The 26568-nt window shown below is 45.2% G+C and overlaps 1 protein-coding gene across 1 annotated transcript in view; it reads right to left on the bottom strand.

Annotated features, from left to right (window-relative positions):
- The window catches only part of CCDC3 (coiled-coil domain containing 3), a 37712-nt gene that overhangs the window by 10204 nt on the left and 940 nt on the right, over positions 1 to 26568 (bottom strand). The window contains 1 exon segment of the mRNA XM_032687681.1: positions 25945 to 26119. Within this exon segment, the coding sequence (XP_032543572.1) occupies positions 25945 to 26119 (175 nt within the window).

Below are 26568 nucleotides of genomic sequence, written 5' to 3' on the forward strand. Positions count from 1 at the left end.
TGACCCTGCATGTTATAGTGCACTACCCAGCTCAACTATGCTGAGCTTAAAGGAAAATATTTTAAGGAAGGAAGAACAAAATCTTTTTTCTGTGGTTTTAAGCAAACGTGGTTTTAAATCTACCTTACAAAACAGACTGTTTCAGAGATTTCTGCATTTTGCTCTGCCTGAATGCTGAAAGCATCCGAGTTACTACCTTATTTCAGTCTCAGAGCTAAGGCTGCAGTTTCAGCTGGACTTCAAAAGTCTCTGTAAGAGGCTTTTTTCCACTATAATATGTACAGAAACTTTCCATTTCCACAGCTACCAAACTTATCAAAACTTGCTATCCACTTTAATTTCCGACTCAGCTTTTTCCCACCTAGTATTATTATTATCACAATAAAACTAATTAGGCCTGATATGCCTAAAACTACTTCGCCAATATACCTTACCTCAAGCGTATTGTTCTCTGGTTGAAAGTTGCTGTGTCTCCATCTAAACTTGTTTTATTTGGCTTGTATTTCAATAGGATTAGGTCACCATTCCCCCCACACACAGAGAATTAATTAAATACCAAGGAGGGATAAAACCTGCAAGACCCAAAACCAGAGTGCATTGTGTCCTTCCCTCTCACTGGTGGGAACACAGGGAAATGAGAAATTGCTGGTCAGAGCAGCATGGCATTTTACACTTTGCTCCTATTTATTGAAATGTCTGTGTTGATTTTTGAATGAACTGACCTTTACTTTGTGTTACAACAGCTTCTAGAAATATCAGTTAACTTAGCAGTCCTGTTAAATGGACAGGACATGCCCTATAGCACGGTAGCAGTGAGGAAAGTACAATATGTTCAAATACACCATCCCTACATGCAGCTGAAGCTGAGAACCAGCATCAGCTGGTGAGGAAAAATATTTATCTTTACCAATATTCATTTGCATGTGAACAATATTAGTTTAAGCTAGGGTTATACCTGGTCTGGGGAGTTTACATTAGGTATGGTTTATTTCAGTCCAATGTATTACAACTCACAAGAATTCCCTGGGGGTCCTGACAGAGGTGACTGATGTCTCGATGCTGCAGGTGCTGCAGGGATGTCTGCAAGCAGAGCTTTGGCTCAGTTAGGGGTACAAAAGAACAGGTGGGAGATGTGGACTGTAGGAGCACGGGGAGGCACAAGGAAACAGTGAAACAAGGTTGATCGAGAGCTTAACGACTTCAGAGCCCCCTATGGGTAAGGGTGTGCCAGATCTCCATGTACCCCCTCAGCAGGTTCAGAGAGCAAATGCTCAAGAGCCCACAACTTCTGTTGCTGAGAAGAAAAAGGAAGGACTGGAATCAGTAAATACATAATAAAATAAATTTTATATATAACATGAAGAAAACCTTTTCTTCTCTGTCACCTATAAGTCAAAGTGAGGAAAGAGAGAAGCAGAGCAAATCCCAGCAGGGAGTGGATGGGTATTGGAAAACGCCTCAGTGTGACTGCAATGCATTAAATGCTGCCTCTCAAGAAAGCAAAGAAACGGACATTTACTGTAAGTAGAGTCTATGTCTCCTCCCCAGGAAATATATCATACCCAATGGCAGTCATATGCACAGGAGGAGAACCCGTGCTGAGAAAGGCAAATGTTTAAAGCTAATGCAAGATCTATAAAAGTCATGTTCCCCTAAAAATCCCTCTGCTCTGGATGTCTTGGCTTCATACTGCACATAAGTTGCTGCAGCTCAGCTGCCTTTACAAACAGATAGGATTTCCTTGGCTGCAGATTCAGCTGGAAGCCCTGACTGTGTCCTGCTGCTGTGCACAGCTTCTGGATTTCAAAGAGCAATTGCAGGTGCCCCAGGGCGATGTGTTGCCCTCTAGTGCCACTGGGGAGTGGAGATGCGGAGATGTTTGTATCTCTTCTAAGCATCCATAGGAACTGCTGGAGACGTTTCACTTCGAGTCCAGAAAAGCAGGAGTGAAAAGAGCATACTCACACTTATATTTGTCTGTGCTTGTAGGTCCCTTGGGGTAGTCTTTGCACCAGCCTGCTTTATGTATGTAACCTAGATCCTGGGTAGGAAACACTGACTTTCTGGACTCTTTCTACAGTTCATGGAGAGACAGAAATTCCTCTGGAGGATGAGTCAGAGAAACTAATTCAGAGCAGGGAAGCAAGCACTAAAACCGAGTTGGGTAGTAGGGAAACAACTCTGACACAGTGCTTACGCACTCAGCAGAGGCGCCCTGCCATGGCAGGAGCAGGACAAGAGGCTTTAATAAAGCCTTTCTCTGCAAGCAGTGAAGAATCTGTGAAACCTTGATGGAAATGACTGCAGCAGCATTGAAACCAGGCTGAGTGAAACGCAGAGGCTTGACAAAGGGCATCTGCACCCACTCCTGAGCTGCTCTGCAAGCCCAGAGCAAAGAGACCTCAGCAAGAAGCTGTTTGCTGTGCCCCACACAAGCAGCCCTGGGAGAGCCAGAGGTGCTGAACAGGCACAGGCACAACTGAGGAGCAGGTCCAGCCCCTCATCCAAGCACGGAAGTGCCACAGGTTGCCACAGCGGTGAAGTGGAAAGGCCTTGGTGAGGTTGAAGAAGCAAAGACAAAGGGAGGGAAAAACAAACATCTGTGACTTGCAGGCGCTCTCTGACTATCGTCAGCATGTGGAGAAAGGAACCGAGGGGGAAAAATGCCTGAGAGACTAATCAGCAGCTCTGAATAACAAGCTCCAAGCACTAACATCTGGGAGCTCACTGCTACTCACAGATATTCCTGTCCCACCAGGCAACTCAGAGCAGCCTGTCCACAGCTCCGGCTGCTGCGTGGGCTGTAAATCCTGAAAGGGCCCCAGACCACCCTGGATGCAATAAATGGGCAACAGGCTACTCTGAGCATGGCAGGATTTGGAAAATAACCAGTTTTCAAGGTGGAGAGACATGGTATTTAGGAGACCACCCTCCTGCTTGCATGTGCTCAAATGGCCCTACATATTTGGGGCATTAATGGCTGTTTCTATAGGAGACAAAAGCTGCTGTTTCACTCTAATACAATCCCCTAGATCAGGTCCTGTTCCTGAGCCAGTATTTTAATTCTCAATAGAAATACAGGATCACATTTGAAAGCCAACATTTTATTTAATGGCCAAAGTGTCTTCTTGCTGCTTTGCTTCATTTCATATAGACATAGAAGGCATCAGAAACTCCCATCACATGCTGCACAACTTACTGCCTTATACAGGGGAAAGCTTTTCACAGAGGGCTGGTTACAATGCCTGTGGAAAATAAGATCATAAGGGAAGCATGAGTCAGGCCTCCCCATACACACAAGCCTGGAGCACTCCTTCCAACCTGATTTCAGGAGAAGGAGGACTGCAGCCACAGCTACACATGACAAAATGACTTCGGGGCTGATGGATGCCCTGTGGTGAACTCTTCCCTGCAAGCATCTAAATTATAGAGCATGGACTCCACTGCTGGTTAATGTTACAGTGGTGGCTCTCAACTGTTTAATCCTATGTTAATAATTGTGCTGGAGTGAGATAATTACGTAGTAAGTGCCACACCACTGCACAGCAAGCACATGGGGATACCTCTGAGCTACAGTTCAATCACGCACTACTTGGGGGTTTGGCTGTTTTGTGAATAACTGCACCGTGGTCTGCAAAATCTCATAATATCATGCTGTCATGTGCATTTCCCTGTAAAATCTGCTACTGTTCCTGGAAAAATACTTAGGGACAGGTAGCAAATGTATCCCCTGTAAGCCTGTGTTACTGTTTGTGTATGCGAGGGCTTTAAATGTGATTATGAAATTAATTTTCTGTATCAGTCCAAAATTCTTCTGTGAATATTTGTTTTGCTTTTCTCATATTTCTCTGACACAGAAGTTATCTATACTTTCACCAGCTTTGTATTTCATCACTTTAGCAGTAGCAAGAGCCAGGATCTGGATAGCCCCAAAGAGCAGATGATCTGGATTGCCTCCCACCCCTCCTGCAGTAGCAATCACCATATCCACATCAGTCACTGTCCACACAACTCCGTAAGAATTGCCTAAGATGAGAGCACTTAAAAAAATAATCCAAAACCCACTGTGAGGAAGCCAGGACCTGGGCTCCAATATAGTCCCATAACTAGGACACTTTCCTTGTCTTTTGGCAATGATAATGTTGGAAGAATGAAACCTCTGTTATTTTGAGCTGTGTTATCTGAACATCTTGTTCTCATTTCACACCTCCTTGAAGAGGGCAGATAAAATGCATGTCCTAATCAAAGGAAAGGAACTGGATGTCTCCACTACTGTGAGGGCAACAACCAGTTAGGGGAGAGCAGCCTCAATGAAAAGTAGTTCTGCTGTGCTTCAATTCCCTGTGTCCAAAAATGGGGATTGCAGGACATCTTTGATTTACAGAGTTTTCTGAACCTTTATAGTCTAATCTAGAAACGTCTAAATTCAAAGTCTGGGTAGTGTGGGGAGTGGAGCAATGGAGAGCCAGGACCCATGGTCAGATATTTCACTTGTATGTATAATGGTCTCAGTGCTTCTCTGTGCAAATTCAGAGTGTGAGCCCAGAAATCACATTTTTCCTTGAGGTACTGCTTGGCATTGCCTATAACTGCAACCTTGTCTCCACCAATCTGGAAACACATTTTTCAGTAAGGATCCTTGATAAATTCCCCATCACTGGAGCAGGTGACAGATTGAACATTCAATATTTAGAGATTTAGTCAGTAAAATTTGCAATATAAAAGTTGTATCTTTCTGTGTCACAGATCAAGGCATTTAAGTCCAGATTATCCCCAAGGAGAAACTATGGGCTATGTGAACATTTGGCTTAGATACATGAGCAATGTCCATGGTCCCAAAACCAAAGGTTTCAAGTATGACCAAAGGACAGCTTCCAGCAACTGCCTTTATTGGGTCATGGAATACAAAACCAACTGTTCTTTAGGCACTGTCCAGCAACAGGGACAAAATAGGTGCAAGTGGTTTGGCAATGAGATGCCAATGGTCACACCTCTTATTCTTCTGGATCTAAAAGTCAATAAACCAGTAGAAAAGCCAGCAGAAGAATACACAAGGGGTTTTTACAGGAAGGGAAGGAAATATTTGTTCTCACTCATCCTGCAGGTATTTGAAGCCTCTCTCCTTCAACCAGATGTAGTTTAGGGTTAGCACATGTAAACTGCAACACAAACTCAGCTGGAAGAATGGGTGACCAATTTCTTTAATCTGATCCCCATCGAGATGGATCTCTCTGTTCTACCTTGGTCTGCTTAATCCTGTTAATAAGTACATCACTGTACTGACATACAGCATCTACTCTTCTTTTGGCAGCTGGTGTTACTAAAAGTCGCTGGTGCTCTACACTGCTCCCTCCGGATATTTGTGAGGCATTTCAATTGAAGAAAAGCAAAAAAATCCTAAAAAGTTGCATAATTCCAAATGTTTTTCCTTCCACATTCTCCCCACCCTAGAGAATCCACCACTTACTAACATTTATTTATTTAATCCCTTCCTAAAATATCCTTTTACCATTGAGAACTTTGCAACTGTTTGGGAGGGGGTGGAGCTGTTTGCTGTTTTGATGGAAAGAGTGAAATGAAATTACTTCCTGGCTGAGATTTATGTGTCAAGTTTTAGCTTGCAGCCAGATTTTTTTTAGCCAAGTTATAAAATCTGAAGATAATTCCAACTCTCCTTGTCAGTGACTTTTATGAAGCAATTCATGATATGTGCAGAAATTAAAGGAAACTGCACCATGGATGTTTTCATGGAAATGAAGATACATATTCCTGCACAGAAGGAAAGGGCAGGAACATATGTCAGCCTAAGCAAAGCTGTCAGAAAGCAGAATCCCAGCTTACTAAAAACCAATGAACATCTTGATGAACCTGTGTTTCTTAAATGCTTTGGATGCAAATTGAGAGCAAGGCAGAGGTTGCACTTGACTGTGGACAAAATGAAGCTGAGTTTTGCTTGAGACATCAGGCTTTTGGAAACTTAAGAGCAAACTCCTTGATGTGATACCCTAAAGATGTTCCAGATCTGCTGGGACTATTCAGATGCTGGTCAGTTGGAAGGTGTTGTAGTCATGCAGCAAAAGGACACAGAAATCTCTCACATGGGATGGGCAATGCTGTACTTCTCCATCCCTTCTGTCATGTTTGCCATGCCAGACCAGTGCAATGGTGATGGTCTGGCCCATGCCTGAACAGTAAGGTGCCCAGAGCAGTTGTCTGGGAAGTGGCTCAAAGCAAAGAGCAAGGAGGCAGCAGAGACAAGTGACTGCATGTGCCAGAAACCCACAGTGAGACCTGTGTGTCTAAAACTCAAGGTCTCAGGTGAGATACTGCAAGAAGGCTGGGGCTGTTGGCTGTGTCCACATTAGCAAATCAATTGGAGCAAGAGGAATGTATCTGCAGACTGAAGATCTAGATGAGTTTGGGGTGAGCAAATAGACAGGGAAAGGGGTTTGGAAGGGTATGAAGGACCGGTTGTGGATCCCTTGTGTTTCCATTAGGAGCTGGTGCATACCAGAACAACCTGGTTGTGTTTCTCTCAGGAGGAACCTACTCACTCTTTGTGAACTGAACTAACATTTGTCAAGCAAAACTATGTGTCTCCTACTCAACCAGACTAATTCCCTGTCATGACAGAGATTGCACTGATCTGACACATCTTGTTGGCAAACCTAAGCTGGCTGCTGTTCCCACAGGTGTTTTACCTGAGCTCCATGGCTTGGGAAACTTCAAATAATAGACCTCACAATCATTGCACAGCCTGCAATACAACTGGTTTTGCATTTGCCTCCCATCCTTCCTGATGGGCCAGCTCCAGCCTTTGGAGGTCTCACCACGGGGTTGATGGAGGCCCCTCACAGCTCAGTTGAGGACAGGAGGTGGTGACTCTGGAATAGCAGCTGGTGGCTCCCCAGAGAGCCATCTATAACCATAGCTTGCTGTGTTTCTCTCCCTGAAGTTTCACTTGAAGGATCGAGCAAAGATGCTGGCTGGGCTCTGAATTAACCCACTGATTTCCCTCTACTTGACGCACTGCAAATCTTTACTGGTGCTGACATCCATGCTCTCCCAAACTCCCATATTTCTTAAGAGCAGATGAACTAGCAATTGCTGCAAGAACATAGAGACTGTGAAGCCACCTTGGCTGTGTTTCAATGCCTTCTGGAAAGACCCTAATGCAATACAGACGTTTGCATTTGTACCTAAGCACTGGCTACACTTGAGCATGGCTATAATGAGCTCTCCCCACAATACCACACATGAAATACAGGCAAAGAGAAAGGAACATCGATTTCAGAGTTACCTGTGAAGGAAGGCAGATGTCTAGGAGCAAGAAGAATGCAGTAGGTACGAGGATATTGCCTCACAGCTCTGCTAGTGACTGCCCATGCCTCAAAGCCAGCTAAAAAATTGTTTTGATACTGAACAGTATCTGAAGTGAGTCACTCAGATAACAACCAGAACAACCATGAAGCTGGATCTGGACTGAGTTCAGTAAAAGCCACAGGTGTTCTGATCTACTAAAAAATGTCAAGAAATGTAGTTTACCCTGATCCTTTGCTTTTGGGGCTGGAGAGTGACAGATCAGAAGATGCTCTGCTATGGAGTCAAGGCAATGAGTCTACCTTACATGACCAGGTAGCAGTTTGGGAAAGGCAACAGAAAGGAGATCAAAAGTAATGTGATAGCAGCTAAAGAAACTGCCATCTGTCCAACAGCCACACACCATCTTAGTCGTTCGTGCCTTTTGAAGTCAGTGATGTCATCAGTGGGTAGGTGTAAACTCATGCCTTAGGTCAATAACTTGAGTACTTAAATTTAGTGAAGACTATTGAAAATGCATGTGACATCCTTTGATTACTGAGGGAATATTTCCCAGGCACTTCAAAGCTGAATTATTCAAAAGACTTTCAATTCAATTAGAATGGAACTGATGCATATATAACAATAATCAAGAAACACGAAAATTATAGGGATAATCCAATTTAAACATCAGTTTGCATCAATTACTGGACTTAATCCCAAAGTTTGGGTGAAAGAAGAGCTCACAAAGCAATGTTCCACCTCTGCCACTTATCAGAGTAGAACAATACCCTAAACTGACAAAGCTACTTTAATCCAAAACATTCTGAAAGTAGCTTCAGATTTCAAACTCATTTGTTACTTTATTTTCTATGTATGACTCATAGTTCATGAGATCTATACAAAGCTACATATGAGGGAAAAGAAAAAGGGAGGGGTACTCCCTGTAATAAATTCTGCATTACCTGAGAAGATAGGCAAGTATCTTGTCATATCAACTCCCCTCAATGTTAAATCACAAGAAGGGGTTATATGCAGCTATACCTCATCAGTTCTGAGCTGAGTTTTGAATCTTGGATGGTGACACAGTGGGTACAGATGTGGGTTGACGGGGTTTTTAAAAATTATGGTTAAGATACAATAAAGTTACAGGAACGGCTATGACAAAGCACATCAGTAGCAACCACAGATGGGCACTCCTCAGTCCTCAGCCTCCATGTGTGTTATGCATTTTACCACTATAGTTGAAAAATAATTCTCACACAGCATCTGCAAGGCTTGCAGAAGTTCAGAGGAAGAGGATACACTTCTGCTCAGCTCTGACAAATTACAATCAATTCCATATCTTCAAGGGCAATATGGTGTTACGGGGCACTTCCACTCCGTACAGTCAGCAGAGTCAACAGCTTCTGGAAGGCTACCCCAAGAATCTGTCTCCCTATTTCATCAGGACCAAAAAAAAAAAAATCAACCCCACAGCAGCAGTAAGCAGATGTTATTCCAGCCTTTCTTTCAGCAGCTGCTGGACACCTCTGAGCTCAGGCTGCACTAGCAGGACCGATGTGAGGCATCACTGTGTCCCCAGCTGGTGGCAGATCAGCGGCGCGCGCACACCTCCATCTCCTTCCTGCTCCTTTTCTAAACTTCTCAGTGTCAGCTGAGTTGAACCAGTTTTCTGGATGCTTTCCCACTTCCTCAGTACTTCAGCAAACAGCACTAGGAGTGCAAAAGGGTTCAGTGAACATTTTTGAAGGAACCCAGGCCTGACAAGCACTTCTTGGCTGTCACTGCTGTGACGGAGATGTATTGGCCCTTGTTTTCCCCTTGTTTTTAAAGCTGCTCTACAGTGTGTTTTACTGCATTTGATGGGGAACTTTAAAAGGCTCCTCTTCTGAAGTGATTTTAGAGGACAACCTCCATATGGCAATGCTTTTTCTCACCCTGACTCTTCAGCTACAGTATAATTTGGAAAAATGGTGCCTTGTACAGCTTCTGACCTTGTTCTCAAGGTTACTTCACTCCTGTGGTTCAGATTTCCTTGTAAACATGACTGTACATGGTTTCCTATGACCCACAGGGAGAAAAATCCCTAAGGATGGGCTTTGGTGCAAGGACACTGAATTCTGCATTATATAGCCCCCAAATCCACATTTTCTGTTAGCCAAACTAGAAAATAACACACTATCCAGTATGGGGCAACAAGGGCAAGAAGAATCAATTCTCTTTAAATCAGAGTATATCTGACTTCCTGTATAAAATTATTGAAGCCATTCCTTATGCTCACCAAATGACTTCAGCAGGTGCATATCTTTCCTAGGAAAGAGATGCAACCTCTTTTTCAGTGATGGAGAGTCCATCATGGCCCCTGGCAAACTAAAGATTAATGGTCTACTTCAAAAAAACACTGTATTTCAGCTGGGTTATCTGGATGCAAAATGCTGCCAATTTCGAGTTGCAGGTCAAAAAAGAAAAAGATTTAGGGCGGAACAGTCTTGGTTTGATTTCTGAGTCAGGAAATCCTCGCTGTAATTGCAGTCTCCCAGGTAAGTCAGACTCCCCCTGTGCTCCCACCGGCACCACATCCAGGTGTTTAAGGAGGTTCTGCCTTCCTCTCCAGAGAAACATGGTGGCCTCTAGCAATGGCTAATTACCACTCTGCTGATTGACAAAGCGCCAAAGACTTAGCACTGCTCACTCCATAACTGATAATTACATTTTTGTCAGGCTGCCAAGGTCCTCACACACACCTGCACGCTGCCCACATGGTTGTAACAAAGAGATTTATAATAATTAATTATAACATTCCTATCGCACATCTCCCCACCCACTTCCAGCAGCGGCATGTAAATCCAACAATGGGCATGTCTAATTTCCACTCCTTGTTAAGTGGGTTCACAGCATTAAAGTCAGCTAAGAATGTCTCCTGTTTGCATCCTTTGAAGCTTCGATTAATTTAAGTCTAGGTGAGGAATCACACTTTTTTTTCTTCTTCTTCTTCTATTTTATCCTGGTTATTTGTTCACGCCTTCCTGACTAGTCTAGACAGCCCCACCACTTATGATTTTCCCGAGGTGGATGCTTTCCAAACAGTACAGTTCTCCTCCCATAGAACGTGGGCCAAGCTTCACGAAACCAAACCTCTTCCCACAGATCACCATTTCCCTGGCTAGTAATTGACTTCCAGAACTGAAGAGGTGGGAACTAAAAGCCTGCAAGATATTCATCACCTCCAGGATGACTCCCAATTTCCAAATGCATCTACTGTCCATGTAGCATTCCCCTGAAGCTGCATCTCTCGTTCGTACTCCCCCTTTACTTTGTGCTCATCCTTGGGACCTTCCAAGATGCTAAAACAGATAAGCCCCTGTTGTGGTGCTCCTCTTCCTGGTCTTCATGCTGCCCTTCTGTGGGAAAGCAAAAAGCCCCATTGAAATTTTCCTTCTCCCTGATTTGCTTATAATCTGTTTTGCATTTTATTCTTTCTTTTTTTTTTTCCCCCACACCATATTCTGTTTTTACATCCTTCTCAGTTTTCACTTTCTCTCACAGGTTGCTGGCACTGTTGACATTCATCTGCACTTAATCTTCTTGGGGTTAAGTCTTACACACAAATATTTGCTTTCCCTGTTGGCACTTCCAGCAGTCTAGGCAAAACTTTGAAATTTCCCTGTGGCAATAGCAGTGGGAGGTCCCAGACAAGCAGGGAAGGGGCTTTACTCCCTCTTTCTCATGGACTTGCATTGCAGAGCATTAGTGGTAGCTGATTCCTATCCAGGATAGGGCAGAAACAATCTTCTTTAAAGCTCAGACATCAAGTGTGTTCTGTAACCTTGAGTCCTGTGCTATGAGAGGGTATAGGATAGAGGTCTATGCAATCACAAGTGCCATGGAGAGATTAAAGAGAGACTGGCAGCATCTTCCAGCAGAAGAACTGGGAGTATCAGATGATATAGTAGGAAACAGGTCGAAGGCAATCAAAAAGTAGTGATTCTCAAGAGGAGGCTGGACAGCTTTATGAGACAGAAATGGACTGGAAGTCACTGAATATATAGAAACAAATAAATATATGGAAATTACTTCACCACAGAGACTCCTTTGCCTGAAAACAGTGGAGGCTGAGAGAGCATCAGCAAAAACCACCATATATCTTTACCCTCTTCTTGCACTCTTCCCTGGATACCTAATTTAGATACCTGTTGGTATCTATGGATGCTGTGGGTCTTGGTGTAGGGGCAGAGGAGAATGCTGGCAGTCTTTTACTTTACTTCCCCAGTAGATCACTACTTTGCACCAATTCAGGACTTCTAATATTGAAGCACCTGTCAAAAGGACTCCTGTACCCCACTCTGTTGTTGGCTGCAGCACTTCAGAGTGTTATGCGATGAAATTCCGTCTTTCCTCACATTTTGAGATCAATACTGAAGTAAACAAGCTCTTTAATTCCATTCAACTAATACTTAAATACATCCAACCAAGAAGTCAATCCAAACCTGGAATACTTATACATAAAACACATAGAAAAAATAGGTTCTATCTATAGTGTATACTTGAAGTCCAAATAGAAAAAGCCCTAAAATCAATGTTTAAATAATTCAAATAGCCCCATGTAACAAGGCTGTCTTACATGATGGTTCCAACAATGTTGACTGGATTAGAAAGTTGTTACTGCAAGCTTTGGAGTCTAAGGCTTTTTATGTCAGAGACAATGTTCCCTTTTGATAGAGTATTGATAACATATGTATCCTCTTTTTTTTTTCTTTTTCCTAACATCATTTTAAAAAATGCTTTTAATTCCATTTACACATTTTGTGCCTTTCCTAAATCAGTCTGTAATTGACCACAGGCATTAAAAAAGGGGGGGCAGAGGTTTCAGAATTTCAAAACACAAGGAATTGCTTTAAAGCAGTGTATAAGATTGTATTTAAATCCACAAAACAAAACTCAACATCTTACGTGCATTCAGCAAATTTTACCCAAAAGGCTTTATAAGCTAGAAGATAAAGACTCCAAAATGCATCATAAGCTCCAGTCAAATTCAAGCCACCTGCTCCACATAGTAATAGATATGGAAGGAGGACTTGAGACGTGTTGCAGGGCTTGTTTCAAGCTCTGGATTTTTCCAGAATCCACTGAATCCAAGCCAGAAGAACTGCTATATCCAGAAAAAGGAGGCAGTGAGACAGAGCTATAGTCATGGTCAAGGTGGTGCAGCATAAATGATCCAGGACCACGTCAGTCCGTTTTAGACACTAATAAGTTCACATGTGGCCAAGGCCAGACCACAGTGTGAGCTCACATGAGCTCTGCTTCTGCAACTAATACATTGTCTTTGCCCAAAAGACAATTAGAATCTGAAAGCAGTTATTTCCAGGGTTACCCTGAGCACAAGGTGCAACATAGGAGATCTTTCCACTCACATATCGTGCTGGGCAAGGATTTCCAAATCACTGTGCTGCTCTAGAGGAGTCAGGAACACCAAGTGCAGCTGACACTGAAAGCACAACTCAGGTCACAGGAAGGACCATTCTCAATATTTGGACAGATGTCCCATCATGTTTTATGTGCCAGAAGATACACACTCATTAACCTGTGTCTTCAGTATCAATTTATGCCTGGAGAAAGCATCAGTGTTGCAAAGCAGAGAACACACATATATATGTTTTCTCCAGCATTTCTGTAAGCGGGAATTCTGTTGGCACTTCTCATATTTAAAAGGCATTTCTCATAGTTGAATAAAATGAGGTCTGATTCAGCTGTCCACCCTGTCACACATAGTGCCCCCTGAAATGCCTGTGAGGGATCCAACTGCAGTTAGAGAAGGTGGAATCTCAGTGTTGAGCAGCAACAATCTTTCACATCTCCTATGGAATCTCAAAAGGCGATAGGTAGATGAGTTGCTTCCATAAAGGCAAGATCCCTGTCAGACTACTGGAGTCCATGAGATTCCATTGAGGATAAGTTCTGAAGCCAGGTAATAGACAGCTCTACCAGAGGGAATGCAATACAGGACCTGTTGATCACCAATTAAGGGAACTAATCAGTGTTGTCAAGATTGGAGGCAGCCTGGGCTGCAGTGTTCATGCACTGGAGGAGTTCACAGACCTGAGGGAAATGTGTAAAAGAGTAAAATCAAGACCCTGAATTTTAGGAAAGCAGATTTGCAGCTCATCACAGAGTTAGTCATATAATCATAGAATCACAGAATCGTTTAGGTTGGAAAGTCATGGAGTAGGAAGGGCACAGGATTTAGACAAATAAGTTTACAAACTAAAAGTGTTAAGGCAGTTGTTCCTAATCCTAGTGGGGATAAATCCTGAGTCAAAGAGAATTGTCTCCACTGGACTGGGAACAGCTACAGATGTCATATTTTCAGACTTCTGTAAAACCTTCAACACAGTCCCTCACAATATTCTTCTCTCTAAAGTGGAGAGAGATGGATTTGATGGGTAGACTGTTCAGTGGACGAGGAATTGGTTGGATGGACACATCCAGAGGGTAGTGGTCAACAGCTCAATTTCCAGATGGACATCAGTGACAAGTGATGAGAAGAGGGGAAGGGAAGGGAAGGTTCTGGAAGGGAAGGTTCTGGAAGGGAAGGTTCTGGAAGGGAAGGGAAGGTTCTGGAAGGGAAGGTTCTGGAAGGGAAGGTTCTGGAAGGGAAGGGAAGGTTCTGGAAGGGAAGGTTCTGGAAGGGAAGGTTCTGGAAGGTTCTGGAAGGGAAGGTTCTGGAAGGTTCTGGAAGGGAAGGGAAGGTTCTGGAAGGGAAGGTTCTGGAAGGGAAGGGAAGGTTCTGGAAGGGAAGGTTCTGGAAGGGAAGGGAAGGTTCTGGAAGGGAAGGTTCTGGAAGGGAAGGTTCTGGAAGGTTCTGGAAGGTTCTAGAAGGGAAGGGAAGGTTCTGGAAGGGAAGGTTCTGGAAGGGAAGGTTCTGGAAGCGAAGGTTCGGTTCTGGAAGGGAAGGGAAGGTTCGGGAAGGTTCTGGAAGGGAAGGTTCTGGAAGGGAAGGTTCTGGAAGGGAAGGGAAGGTTCTGGAAGGGAAGGTTCTGGAAGGTTCTGGAAGGTTCTGGAAGGGAAGGGAAGGGAAGGGAAGGTTCGGTTCTGGAAGGGAAGGGAAGGGAAGGGAAGGGAAGGGAAGGGAAGGGAAGGGAAGGGAAGGGAAGGGAAGGGAAGGGAAGGGAAGGGAAGGGAAGGAAGGGAAGGGAAGGGAAGGGAAGGGAAGGGAAGGTTCTGGAAGGGAAGGGAAGGTTCTGGAAGGGAAGGTTCTGGAAGGGAAGGTTCTGGAAGGTTCTGGAAGGGAAGGGAAGGTTCTGGAAGGGAAGGTTCTGGAAGGGAAGGTTCTGGAAGGGAAGGTTCTGGAAGGTTCTGGAAGGGAAGGGAAGGGAAGGGAAGGGAAGGGAAGGGAAGGGAAGGGAAGGGAAGGGAAGGGAAGGGAAGGGAAGGGAAGGGAAGGGAAGGGAAGGGAAGGGAAGGGAAGGGAAGGTTCTGGAAGGGAAGGGAAGGGAAGGTTCTGGAAGGGAAGGGAAGGGAAGGTTCTGGAAGGGAAGGGAAGGTTCTGGAAGGGAAGGTTCTGGAAGGGAAGGGAAGGGAAGGGAAGGGAAGGGAAGGGAAGGGAAGGGAAGGGAAGGGAAGGGAAGGGAAGGGAAGGGAAGGGAAGGGAAGGGAAGGGAAGGGAAGGGAAGGGAAATTTCTTAGAACCTGGAAAAGAGGAAGGATACTGCCCCTGATAAAAACTGAGAGGAAACAGTAACACTGCAATAGCCACGTTACCAGCTCAGTAGTTCTGGTGTTGAGGCTGACTCAGGGTGCTGCCAATGTGTATGTTAATGTTTAAAGATACATGTGGGCTTAGGAGCAGGTTAAAGTACACCATTAGCCCTGGGCAAGCCTGAGATCTCTCCATTTCAAAACATAGGAAATGCTGTAAATACCATAGCAAATGCAATTACCAGAGCGTGATAAACACCACTTCGTTAGCAGGGACCACAAGAGGCTTCTCCTGTTCCAGACATTTCTGACAATGAGCAGGAACCAGAGGTCGATCCTGAAGTCTGGACACAGAACAGGCAGGCAAATGTCTCAGGGATGCCTCTAGTCTGGGATTTTGTTTTTAGCCCTGCTCTGTCCTGATGCTGTGATGGAAGGGTCTGCTCCTTCACATCCTGAACATCTGCAGTGTGTTTCTTGAGCAATGACTGTCTGTAAGGAGTGGGATGCGTTCCAGCAGCTCCAGAGTGCCAGTGACTTGGAAGCATCAGGACATTTCCCATCAGTAGTTCAGCTGCTACTAGACATGGGTTAAATATAGGAGGTTTTTGTCACTGGATGTGGTTTCAAGCCATTTTTATTACAATGGGAAAGATTTGAGCATGAAGTATTATTTCCAAGACACATTTAATCTATGATTCTGCACCTTTGGGAAAAGAACCAAGAATCACATTTGTTCCCTTGCCCTTTGAAATCAAGACTTAAGAAAATAAAGGCTCAATTAGGATTTCAAGGGACAGAGCATGAAGTGTTCATTGAACTCAGATAAAACGTGCCTGAGCCTAAAATGTGTAAAAGGGCAGAATCCCAATCACTGATGGTGGTAACAGCCCTTCCCCAGGGTCTTCTTAAAACTGTTTGTTTCCAACCCACAGGCTTTTTCCACATCAGCATTCACATCCAGCATGGCTGTAGCTCTCTGAAGAGCTCAGGAAACTTGCAAGTGATTTTTAGAAAAATTCACCTCCAGGTTGTCTTTTTAATCCAGTTGGTGGATGTGGGCTTTGGATGCTACCTGGTACCTTCTCAGGAAGGGCAGAAATTCAGACCTGGCTTTCTGGTCATATTAATTTCCCTTTGCACTATACAGTGCCATGGAAACTTGCTTCTCCCTCAGTGTATTTTTCCCTACTGTCATTCAATTTACAGATAACTCAACTAACAGCTGTAGCAGCCTTCTTCCAAAAAAAGTCCACAGACTGAGGCAGCAAAAGGAGGTAGTCACTGCATCAGCTGCCAGAGGCACCTGCAGTGATTTGAGCAGCAACCAGCTGCAATTGGTCCACCAAAACTGTATGTTCCCAGTCCCTCCAAACCAGCCACTCTGATTTGTCACTTCACATCATCTGCTGCAAGGGGCTGTGTGCTTCCAGCACTGGTGGCAAAGCCAAGCCTGGCACCTCAAGGCTGCTTCTGGCTGAGCACAACAGGGCAAGGACACTGGGGGAATTTGCAAAGGCACTTGGCTGGCAGAGACAAGGGCAGGTTTTAAATGCTCCGTCTGCAGCTTCCATTAGGGACTCGAACTCCTGCTGCCTCAGAGCCAACTTGGCTTGTCATTTGTGAAATAAACACCAAAATGCATAGGCTGGGAGAAAATATGCCCCAGATTAAAAGATCTCATCTTCCTTCAAGCCACAATGGCTGATCTGGTTACAGGCAGCATTACAGGTGTCCTGTCTGCCAGCTGCCAGATGGATTTTGGTGGCTGTTGATTTTAATAAATGTTCTGCTCCATCTTTTTCTGTATCTATCTCACAGGTGGGTCAGCAGAGAGAGAGAAGTTGAAAGAAAAGACTTGTCCCTGGATTCAAGGTCAACTGGAGCCAGCAACTAAACCAAAGGCTAAATCTGCCTACTGTGTCTGTAGGAACAGCATGTGCATCGGGGATAGATCCTGGTCCAAGCCTGATGATCCATACAAATCATCCTTCTCACCGGCTGACCAACACAGACTATGGATTTGGACACACGAAACCACCCAACACATCTACAGACTCACAGATTTACAGAGAAGCATGGTTGCTCCCATAATTGGATTGAACAACCCAAAATTCAGTGACCTCCCTCATTAATTTTGGCTGATCTTGGACCAGAAAACTTGCCTGAGACTCACTCGGAATGTATTCCCCAAAACAGCTGGCCTGAACCAAGGTCTAGGAAAATCCAAACAGTGAAGAGCCATGTGTAGCCAGCTCAAATGTTTGCTTCCCCTTCCTGTTCCCAACCCAATCAAAAGCACTGAAATAGTCCCAGTGGGTTACTCTGAGCAGGATGTCAGGAGTCACATTTGAGCATCTTCGAGTAGCTCCCAGGCTAAGTCAGTACCTCCACTCTCTGAGACTGAAACATCATGGGACAAGTATGAATACTGGAGCATGACTGGATCAAAACATACCCATGATCAGCTTCTTTATTTTGCCTCAGGTTAATAAGATAATATGTCCACCTTACGAGAACACCAGCCTCAACTCTTCCCCTTGGAGGTCAGGTCCCAGATATCTGGGTAGCACCTTCAGTACACAAGCCTGTGTTTAGGACGGTGATTTGGCCATGGACACAAGCACTTTCAAGTGCTTGTCCTTCATTTTACAGCCCAGGTCCACATCAGCTGCCTTTCCCTGCCAGCCAGGTCTTTCACCTTTCAGAGTCTATGTGTGGTGGGATGTCCCCTCTCACTTTTCTACACTGGGGAGGCTGTGAACAGGAGGGTAGAAAAACAGTAGTATCACTCACACAGGGAAGGAGACAGTGGACTGAAGTCAGTCTCCTCATGTCTTCTTGTTGCTACTTTTCCTCTGACAGTGTCATCTCCAAAGGGTATGATTGAGAGATCCGCCTCTTGCTACAGTGCTGCAATTCCCAGCCCACCTTCAGATGAGGATGCTTAGGGTGGGCTTCAAACTTTCCACTGCCCTCCCCAGAGTGAGGTATCTCCCACCTCAGCCACTTCTGTGCTAAAGCAGAGGGAACATGACCAGCTCAATGTCACCACCACCTCTCCTACCTACACAGTACCTTGGCTAAGAGCCTTCTTCTAAAGGTCAGGAGATCCCAAAAAGCTCTTCAGCCAGCTAAGCAAGCGCTGCAGCAGGATTTGTGCTCAGCAACACCACTGCATGTCTTTCAACCCCACCTGGGCTGGAAACTTCAAGGATACAGCATCCCTCTAAACAGCCTTTGTGTCTCTCAATGTGCAGCGCTCAGCCCACAACTACCAACTGCCTCTGTGGCCACCAGCAGTTTCCCACCCCTGTGGCAGTGCAGGAAACCACACAGAGAGCCAGAAAGGTGTCCTGGGGCTGAGGTCAGATGCCTGTTCACCACCAAGTTCACGTACAGCAGCAGATAGCGTCGTGCCACGAAATGTGGAATGATTTAGTGCATTTGGCAGAACTTCATTAAAGTGTGACTCTGGATAATTAAAAGCAGCCTGGAGCCATGTGGGTCTCCATTCACTGCCAATTCCTGGAAGGATTGCTGCTTCGCCCTTCGGAGGAGGCAGCAGTGCACACACACACACATAGCCCTGGCTGTCTAGGCATTTCCTTGCTCAGCGGGCTGGAAACCGGATATTTTTAAGGATATTATGTACTTGGATGTGCCTGAGACAAAGTCAGAGAGAGCTGTGCTCTGGAGTAATCTGCACTACTTGATAGACAGAAAGTCAGTCCAGACACGTTCACCAGGAGCTGTAACACTATTTGGGGCTCCCCTCACATCATCCTGTACCTGTGCTGGTACCAGGAGGGTGCATCTCAGCAGCTCTCCGCCAGTCTGGGCTGCCAGTGGGGACAAGAGTTCAGCTGGGTGAACCTTTTTCAACCCCAAATTCTGACTGTTCACAAACGATATCAAATGCAAGGCTCCCACACTACATCAGATCATCCCTCCTGTATTATATATGGCAAACAGCCAACATGTCCCACAGCAGAAATAATGTGCCTCTGAGAGACAACCAAAAAACAGAGATATTTCCCCATTTTTCTCCTGGGAAGAGCTGCTCAGAACACCTTCTGTGTGCTATAAATATGATAAAGACCATATGCAATGGAAACATCCTGTGGATAAGACTATTGCGTACTCCTTTGTGATCTTTTATTCTGTATTTTATGGGCCTGTGTGCACGTGGGAAGACAGAAAACTGATAGGGAGGTGCCAATCAGAACTCTAAGAATCCCCTACCACAGCCTGGGTGGGAAGATCTGGAAATGAGTCAATGCCATTTCCATGCCAAAAGACTCTTGGGGATGTTACCCAAATGTATCAACTGTCTCACGGTCTTCCCGTGTCCCAGACACTTGTCAGCAGTTCTCCATTTCACCTAATATTGCTTACGTGTACTCAAATTAAACACAGATCATAGGGAGAGGGTACAATCTGGGTGGGTTTCTGGGAGGAAAACAAAAGCGCTGTAAATCACTATGAAAACAACCCAGAAGCAATGGAACTTTCTATCATGGTGTTAGGCTAATGGAGAAACAACCCCTCTAGCAAATGGCAGGGCAAGAAACCACATGTAAAAGAAGATTTCCAAACCTCCAGATATTGGACCTCACTTCTATCTATTTTGAGGTCTTTTTACCCTGCCCTTGCCATGTAACACCATTTTTAGCCAAGGTTAATTTCTATTTCCCTAGTGCCTTACGACCAGAGAGGGGAGAACGCTTAATGCAGCCCCTGACACAAGCAGACACAAAAGACCAGTACATGGGAATAAAAGACAACTGTCCCCACCAAGCCAGGCTGTCACCTACTCTTTTTCAGACCAGTTCTCCTAAAACTGTTGGCTCTGGACTCCCTGACTAGCATTTTCCAGTCTTACAATTCATCTCTCAGCACTCAGAGCAGAGAAGGAACTCGAAAGAGCAGAAGTTCTTAATGTTTAGAAGAGAAAAAACAAATTGCTTTTTCATTTCGACTCAGTGGATAACATGGATGAGATCTCAGATGAAATCCAACACAGTTATCAGCTTATTTTTTTCTAGTGGCTAGAGTTTTCATGATTCACAGAGCGGAGTCACCTTCAGCTTCACTGACATCCGTCTCAGCTGCCACAGGAAGAACTCTGATCCATGCATCCAAGGCAGCTTGGACTCTCTCTCTGGACATGATACTATCTAATCACTTTCAAAATCAGAGTGGGCAGAAAATTTGTGGGGATTTCCCCAACTTTCCTTCTTCCTTTCACCTCTTCAGGGGCATGTTCCCTGGGGAGATGGATCAAAACAGGTCCCACAGCGAACATCACGTGAACAAGCCCTTCTGTGGTAGCCCAAAGAGCTTCAGTGTAAGTGAAGCTATTTCTGCACAGTTTGAGCCCTCATGGTGCTGTGAAGTGTCACAGAATGAGACCCACTAGAATTTAACTGGTTGAGAGCATCAGGGAACAGACAGGCTGAGACCAATACCAAGCAAATACATTGCTGCCTACAGATGGACTCAAGGATCCAACCCCCACGGTTGATGCTGAAATGCAAGTAGTTCTGAAACTATTTCCTTTGCTTTCTAAGAGTAAGAATGCCATTTAATTTAATTTTTGCTTTGCATATAATGCCAAGACCATTTATGCAATTGCTTTTCTCACCCGGTTCTCTTTTCAGCTACTCCAAAACCTTGCAGGTGTCACAATCAGGTCATCAGGTTGTTACAGCAGCCAAAGTGCCACCTGAGAAGAGGATCCAGGCTGGAAGATGCTGAGCAGATATTTGTAGACTGCCAGGCTAACCCAGTAATTAACTTGCTTTTTATTTGGGACACAGACTACTCTCATAAAAGCTCTATTATTACCCAGATAAAGCTCTGGAGGTCTCTCAGAAGGCAAGTCCATTCATCTAAATCAATTGAGGTAACAGCATGATTGTGGCTCTGTTGCTTGAGAGGAGACAAGTCAATGCACGGAGACAAACTTAATAAAAAGTATAATCTCCCCTCGCAATCTCACCGAGCTTAACTGAAGTTATTGGGTTCCTTAATTTCCATGGGCTTTATCTCAGTGCTAGGGCTCTCGCTGTTGCTCATGACTGGTTGGACACTGCCATTATTCCCTTGTTATGCTGCACTTGGGGCCATTTTGCAATGCTCCTGCATGAATAAAAGGGAAAACCAAAAGACCACATTTCCCTATCAACCTGTTGATAAAACCAGGAGTTAAAGCCCCCCTGAATAATAAATATCTACAAGTGCTATTACACACTTCTATAGCCCTTATTGACACCAGACCTCAAGTCACTTCAGTGTAATCTGTCGTATGCAGGAAGGGCAACCAGGTCTTTATGAGATCAGACAGCTCTGCAGAAGGCCAAGTCAGGAGGAGAAATTACAGCCCCCAGACTTGCACTAAAAACTCTTGGTGGGGGGCAAGATTTCAATCCCAACCTACTGCATCATCCCCAGGCTTAGCAGTAGGCACTGTGAGAGATAAAACAACAAGGCCAATTCCCACTCCCCAGCTTGAGCAAGCAGAAATCAATCCCCTGAATGTAGAAAAATGTCCTTTATCACTTCAGCCATAGGAAAAGTTTGTTGTGAGAAAGAGGTATTGGAATATGCTGATGCCAACTGAGCCTTTGGGACTTTCCCATTCCACCCCCCTCCATCCCTGCACCATTGATAAAAATCCTTTTGAGCAAGAAAAGGTCACAAGGCTGCTCCCTAAAAGTACCAGCAATGAAACACCAGCACTGCCAGCTGTACAAGAGAATAACTGGGTGGCATGCAGGGATTTGTGGGAAATTTTAGGAACACTGAGGGAATCAAGGGGAAAAACATAAAGGAATGTCTGGTGGTTTCCTGAGGCAGGAATCTGCATGCTGCCAGGCACAGGAAAGTCTGGCATGGCCACTGTCACATTTCACAAATCCCTCGATACATCTGCAGGCCTTTCCTCAGGAACTGACATGAGATGTGGGCTAAAACATGGAACTTCTAAGAATTTTAGTTAGGTTTGTATTGCTGCTTAGTTGTTCCTTTCTTTGATAAAAGCACCTTAATAAAAACTGCTGTCTGCAAGGTTCCCTGGATAGGTGAATAATGCATTTCTCCCAGGGCAGAGAGTGGGAAAAATCATCTAAAACTGTAATCCTGAAAGAGAATAAAAAGCATGTTCCTGTGTTATCACCTCCATGAACATCAGCTCTGGGACTGGACCAAACCTGGGACCCAGATACTTGCAATGTGCTGCAAGAAGGAGCCCCTCACTCTGCTGAAACTCTGAAGTTTCAGCAACTCAAACTCAACTCAACTCAAACCCCAAACCTGGTGGGACCTTCATGTTTTAGCAACAATCTTGTGGAAATCACTGCAGCAATGAGATGGAGTAAAGCAGGAGGTCTGCAAAGATCACTAAGGAGCTGAGATAAAAATCAAGATGGAGCTCAATTAATTATTGCTTCTGCAAACGCCAAAGCCAAAATGCAAATGTCAAAAGAAGTGACAGCAGGAGCTATCATTGCTCTCTGGAGTGGCCATAACAAGCACCTGAGTGAATTTATGAGATTGTGGGGTTATTGGAAGACTATGGAAAGCAGCATCTGGCCCTCAGCCCAGACTGCAAGGAGCTTAAAAAGGCAGCTGTGATTAGCTTCCAGCAAGAGCAGCAGGCTCAGGATGAGGAATGTATTATCCCCAGTGAGATGTGCCTTGGGTCTGGCCTCCTTTCACCACATGCCTTGGGGCTTTCTGAAAACTGTAAAGGTTTGCCTGTGAGGGAGAAGGCAGGTGGCACATCCCAGTGCATTAAAAAGTTCTTGCACATCTCTTTGTTCTATTTTGCATCATCAGACACATTTGCTGGAAGGAGGAAAAAGAGCTGTCAGGATTTTCCTCGTTTCACCCATTGGGAAAGCCCAGACAAGGCTAGCTGCAACAAGGAGCACTGTAGAGAGAAGAGGGCAAGAAGGAGGACAACATGTCAGTGGTCACCTTTGGGTCACCTGCTCTGTGGTCAGCTGAGGAACACCCTGCAGAAGAGACCTTTTGCTGGGAGCAGCATTACATGAGGCAAAGACACTCATCCATCATAGGGCTCTCTCACATTCTGGCTGTGCACCCCAGAGCCACAAACATGAATTATTCATTGTAATTGCACAGAGCTGAAGTCTCCTTTGAAATGACCACCCCAGAAATATATCAAGGCCAGGGCACAGGGCCATAAGCAAATACAGGGATTCAAAAAGTCTTTCAGAGTATGAGATCCAGCTGTAAACAGGAGATTTCATCCAGACCTACTGGGTCCCACTGGTTTTTGACAGAGTTGCTTTTTAAGGTGTCCCTGTATGCAGCTGTTCCAAGATCCACAGGCAGGACCCTACCTATTAACTTCTGGAATGAGACCTTCATCTCAGTTGCCTTATGCTCTGAGGAGCTCAACATTTCCATTGCTTTCTCTCTGACTGCACAAAACATTCATGATGTATTTTATCTCACAGTTTTTGTCAGTACACCACAGCTGGTGAGGCCCCTGACTCCTCACTGCAGTGTGAGCCTCATCGGAAGACCCTTCCCTCTCTGTCCAAGCTCTCCATAACTTGACACCATCACAGAAACCCCCTTTGGATGTCCCCAGGCTCCCAAAGAGCCTCCTTTTCAAAAAACTTAGAGAATAATGCTCTGAGTTATGCTCACTTTCTGTGCCGTGAAGCTGGCACATGCCACAGATTTCATCTTAGGAGCCACCACGGGGCAGCTCAGCTGAGCACACTTGGAAATGGAAATTGTTTACACTGTGACGGGATGTGAGTAGACACGGTGCCAATTGGGAAAGCCACCTCTGGATGTAACAAGGCAGAGAGAGAAGCAAAACACTAAAGAGAGATGCACCCTGGACACGGACACCTGCATTGGGAAGATCTGGGGAACAAATTCCTAACATAGAAGCCAGAAATGTCATCCCCTTCCCAGGCTGGGGCAGGCAGCTCGAGGAGCCAGCGCTCGGCTGGGCAAACACAGATGCAGGAGCTGAATGGATGCACAGTCAGCCTGAACTATTTTTAACTGGTGCAGAGGAAGCTTTTACTTTTCATTACGAAGGGGAGACAAAGTGTCCATCAGTTGTGCTGAATTTGTTCCCTGGACGGGTGGGTGTTGAAGCATGCAAAGCCCCCAGCCCCGGTCTATAGGACCAGCAGCTCTAATCCCTCTGGTCTGGTCACAGCTGCAGGGTCAAAGAGAGCAACAGCTGAAATGCACTTTTGATACATGTGCTCAGGGTTGCCCCAGCTTACCCTGGGGGGTTCTGCCTTGTGATTTCCATTAAATCTGACTGGCGAGAGTCACTGCTGGCATAAACGAGCACCAACTCATCAAGGTCCCCTACAATGAGCTCAGCATGACTAAATAAACAGTGCAGAGGCATCACAGTCAGTCACTGGCAGTTGGATTTGGTGGTCCCCCAATGCCACTTTGCTCCCCTGGAGAAAAATCCATGGATTTGGCAGCAGCAGCACTTTTACTTGCCAAATCTGTTTCTTGGGGTACTGGGGAGCCTGAGGGCTGGCACAGAGGAGGCAGGGCTGGGACCAGGGCTCTCCGCCTCCCCCTTCTTGCCTAGCCAGGGTTACAGCTCTGTAGTCTAATTGTAAGATGATTCATTTTCTCTTAAACATCAACTCCTGCTGCTGTCCCCAAATATATATTTGAACAGCACCATTCCCCACTCCCTCCCCAAAATATCAGCAGTGAGAAAACACTCACTCACGGGGCACCTCAAGGAGAGGGGCTGTGTCACCAGCCAGATGGCCACACAGCAGCTCAAACTTTGTATGCTGGCATTCAGCCAGCTGGTGAAAGGAAAGGGCTCCGACAGCTACTGAACTCCCTCCATCCATCTCCCAAACAAGCCACTTGTGCATCTGCTGCCATACATAAACATTGTGCCCTGGGTGAAGCCACGGAAGACACAAGCGATGACACCTGTCCTGTCCATCCTGACCTGAAGAGATGCTTATAATGTTCTCAGCTACCAGGGGAAACCACACGCCTCACAAAACAAGGTTTGGCACTAAACCAGCTCCCCAAGTTCCACTTCTTCAAAAGTACATGCACATCCAGTACATGCACGCACATAACAACAGGTTGCAGCTCTCTGCCAAATAAGTATTTATTAAAATCCTGCATTTATTACACACACTACAGTCCCATAAAAGGGGCTCGGAAGCCACTAACAGTGGGCATCGTTGGACTTTCTGTACCTTTCTGTACCTTCTTAAGGGAGGATTGCCTAGTGGGTGAACTACTTGCTGTGGCCTCCCTTGAAAGGAGAAAGAGACATTTCTTTCAGCTTGTTCAGAAGTAAGTGCTAGCATCGTTCAGAGGAACCATGCCCTCATGGCTCAGATGAAATGTGCTCTCGAGAGTCTCTTTTCCCCCAGCAGCTACAAAGACAGCTTAGGGCGATTAGTTCAGTAGATGTTTATGCTGTTATGTGGAGTCAGGCAAGAATAATCCCTTACAGTCTGTCGTGGTCCAGGCACTGCTCTCGCTACATGAGATGAACACAGAAGTACAAAAGCAAAGCTCTGCTCTTGAACATTTCAGCTGAAGTTAAAGCATGGGGTCTAGAGATAGCAAACTCAGGAATGATCCGGGTGGAGTAGGACAGGATTGCAAGCAATACTGGTTTTCAACCTATTGTTCATGAACAAGTTGTTACCAAGCTTTGCACAGGTCCACAGGAAGCTAAAGAGCTAACACAGAGTCCAGCTTTGAAAACAAAATTTAATATCTTCCCACCAGTGTGTTACTTTGCCAGTGATACTACCACCTAAGGAAAAGAAAAATCAGGGACCTGCTACTCTACATTTGTATACATATGTTCACAAAAGACATGGGAATGCCTGTGGCCCGCTTAGAAAACAAGCATTGGAGAGCAAATAAATCCCTTACCCGGTTGTCCTCTTGAATCTCCCAGTCACTGGAGAAGCTCAGCACATGCTGTGCCTGTGAGCAGTTCGAAAACTGGAAAAGGCTGGCAAACATCCTTCTGTTCTCCTGAGTATCGGGGAAAATCGCCTCCTGGAAGTTGACTCCATGAGGCAGGAGGATGTAGTTCTCATCCATTCTGAAACACAAATTGCACTGTGAGAATGAACAGCACTTTCTCTCCTGCAGAAGTCGCCCATCATACTTCAGCCTGGCTCAACAAGTGCCACCGAAGTCACACAGACTTTTAGCTGACAAGTCACTCTCAGGTCTCCTGGCACTTAAGTCTCCAAGATGGCAATTTCCACCACGGGAACTGGATCAGGCAGCAGCAGTAATGAACTAACAGGCTCCTACAACCGTGCAGACACCAGTGAAACCCCATAAAGGAGGCAAATCTGAATTTTGAGCCATAGCTCCTACTGAATTTACATCGCTTTGCCCTCGATCCCAGAGTTTAAGTACTCCTTCAAACAGTCAATAAATAACTTCTGTAAAATGTGTTTAAAGATATTACTACAGACTAAGCCCTAGACAGCATCAAAATGAGTTTCATTATGCACCCAGTGTAAGAATATACCAAGTATT

This window comes from Chiroxiphia lanceolata, chromosome 5, assembly GCF_009829145.1.
Source record: "Chiroxiphia lanceolata isolate bChiLan1 chromosome 5, bChiLan1.pri, whole genome shotgun sequence".
Taxonomy (NCBI): domain Eukaryota; kingdom Metazoa; phylum Chordata; class Aves; order Passeriformes; family Pipridae; genus Chiroxiphia; species Chiroxiphia lanceolata.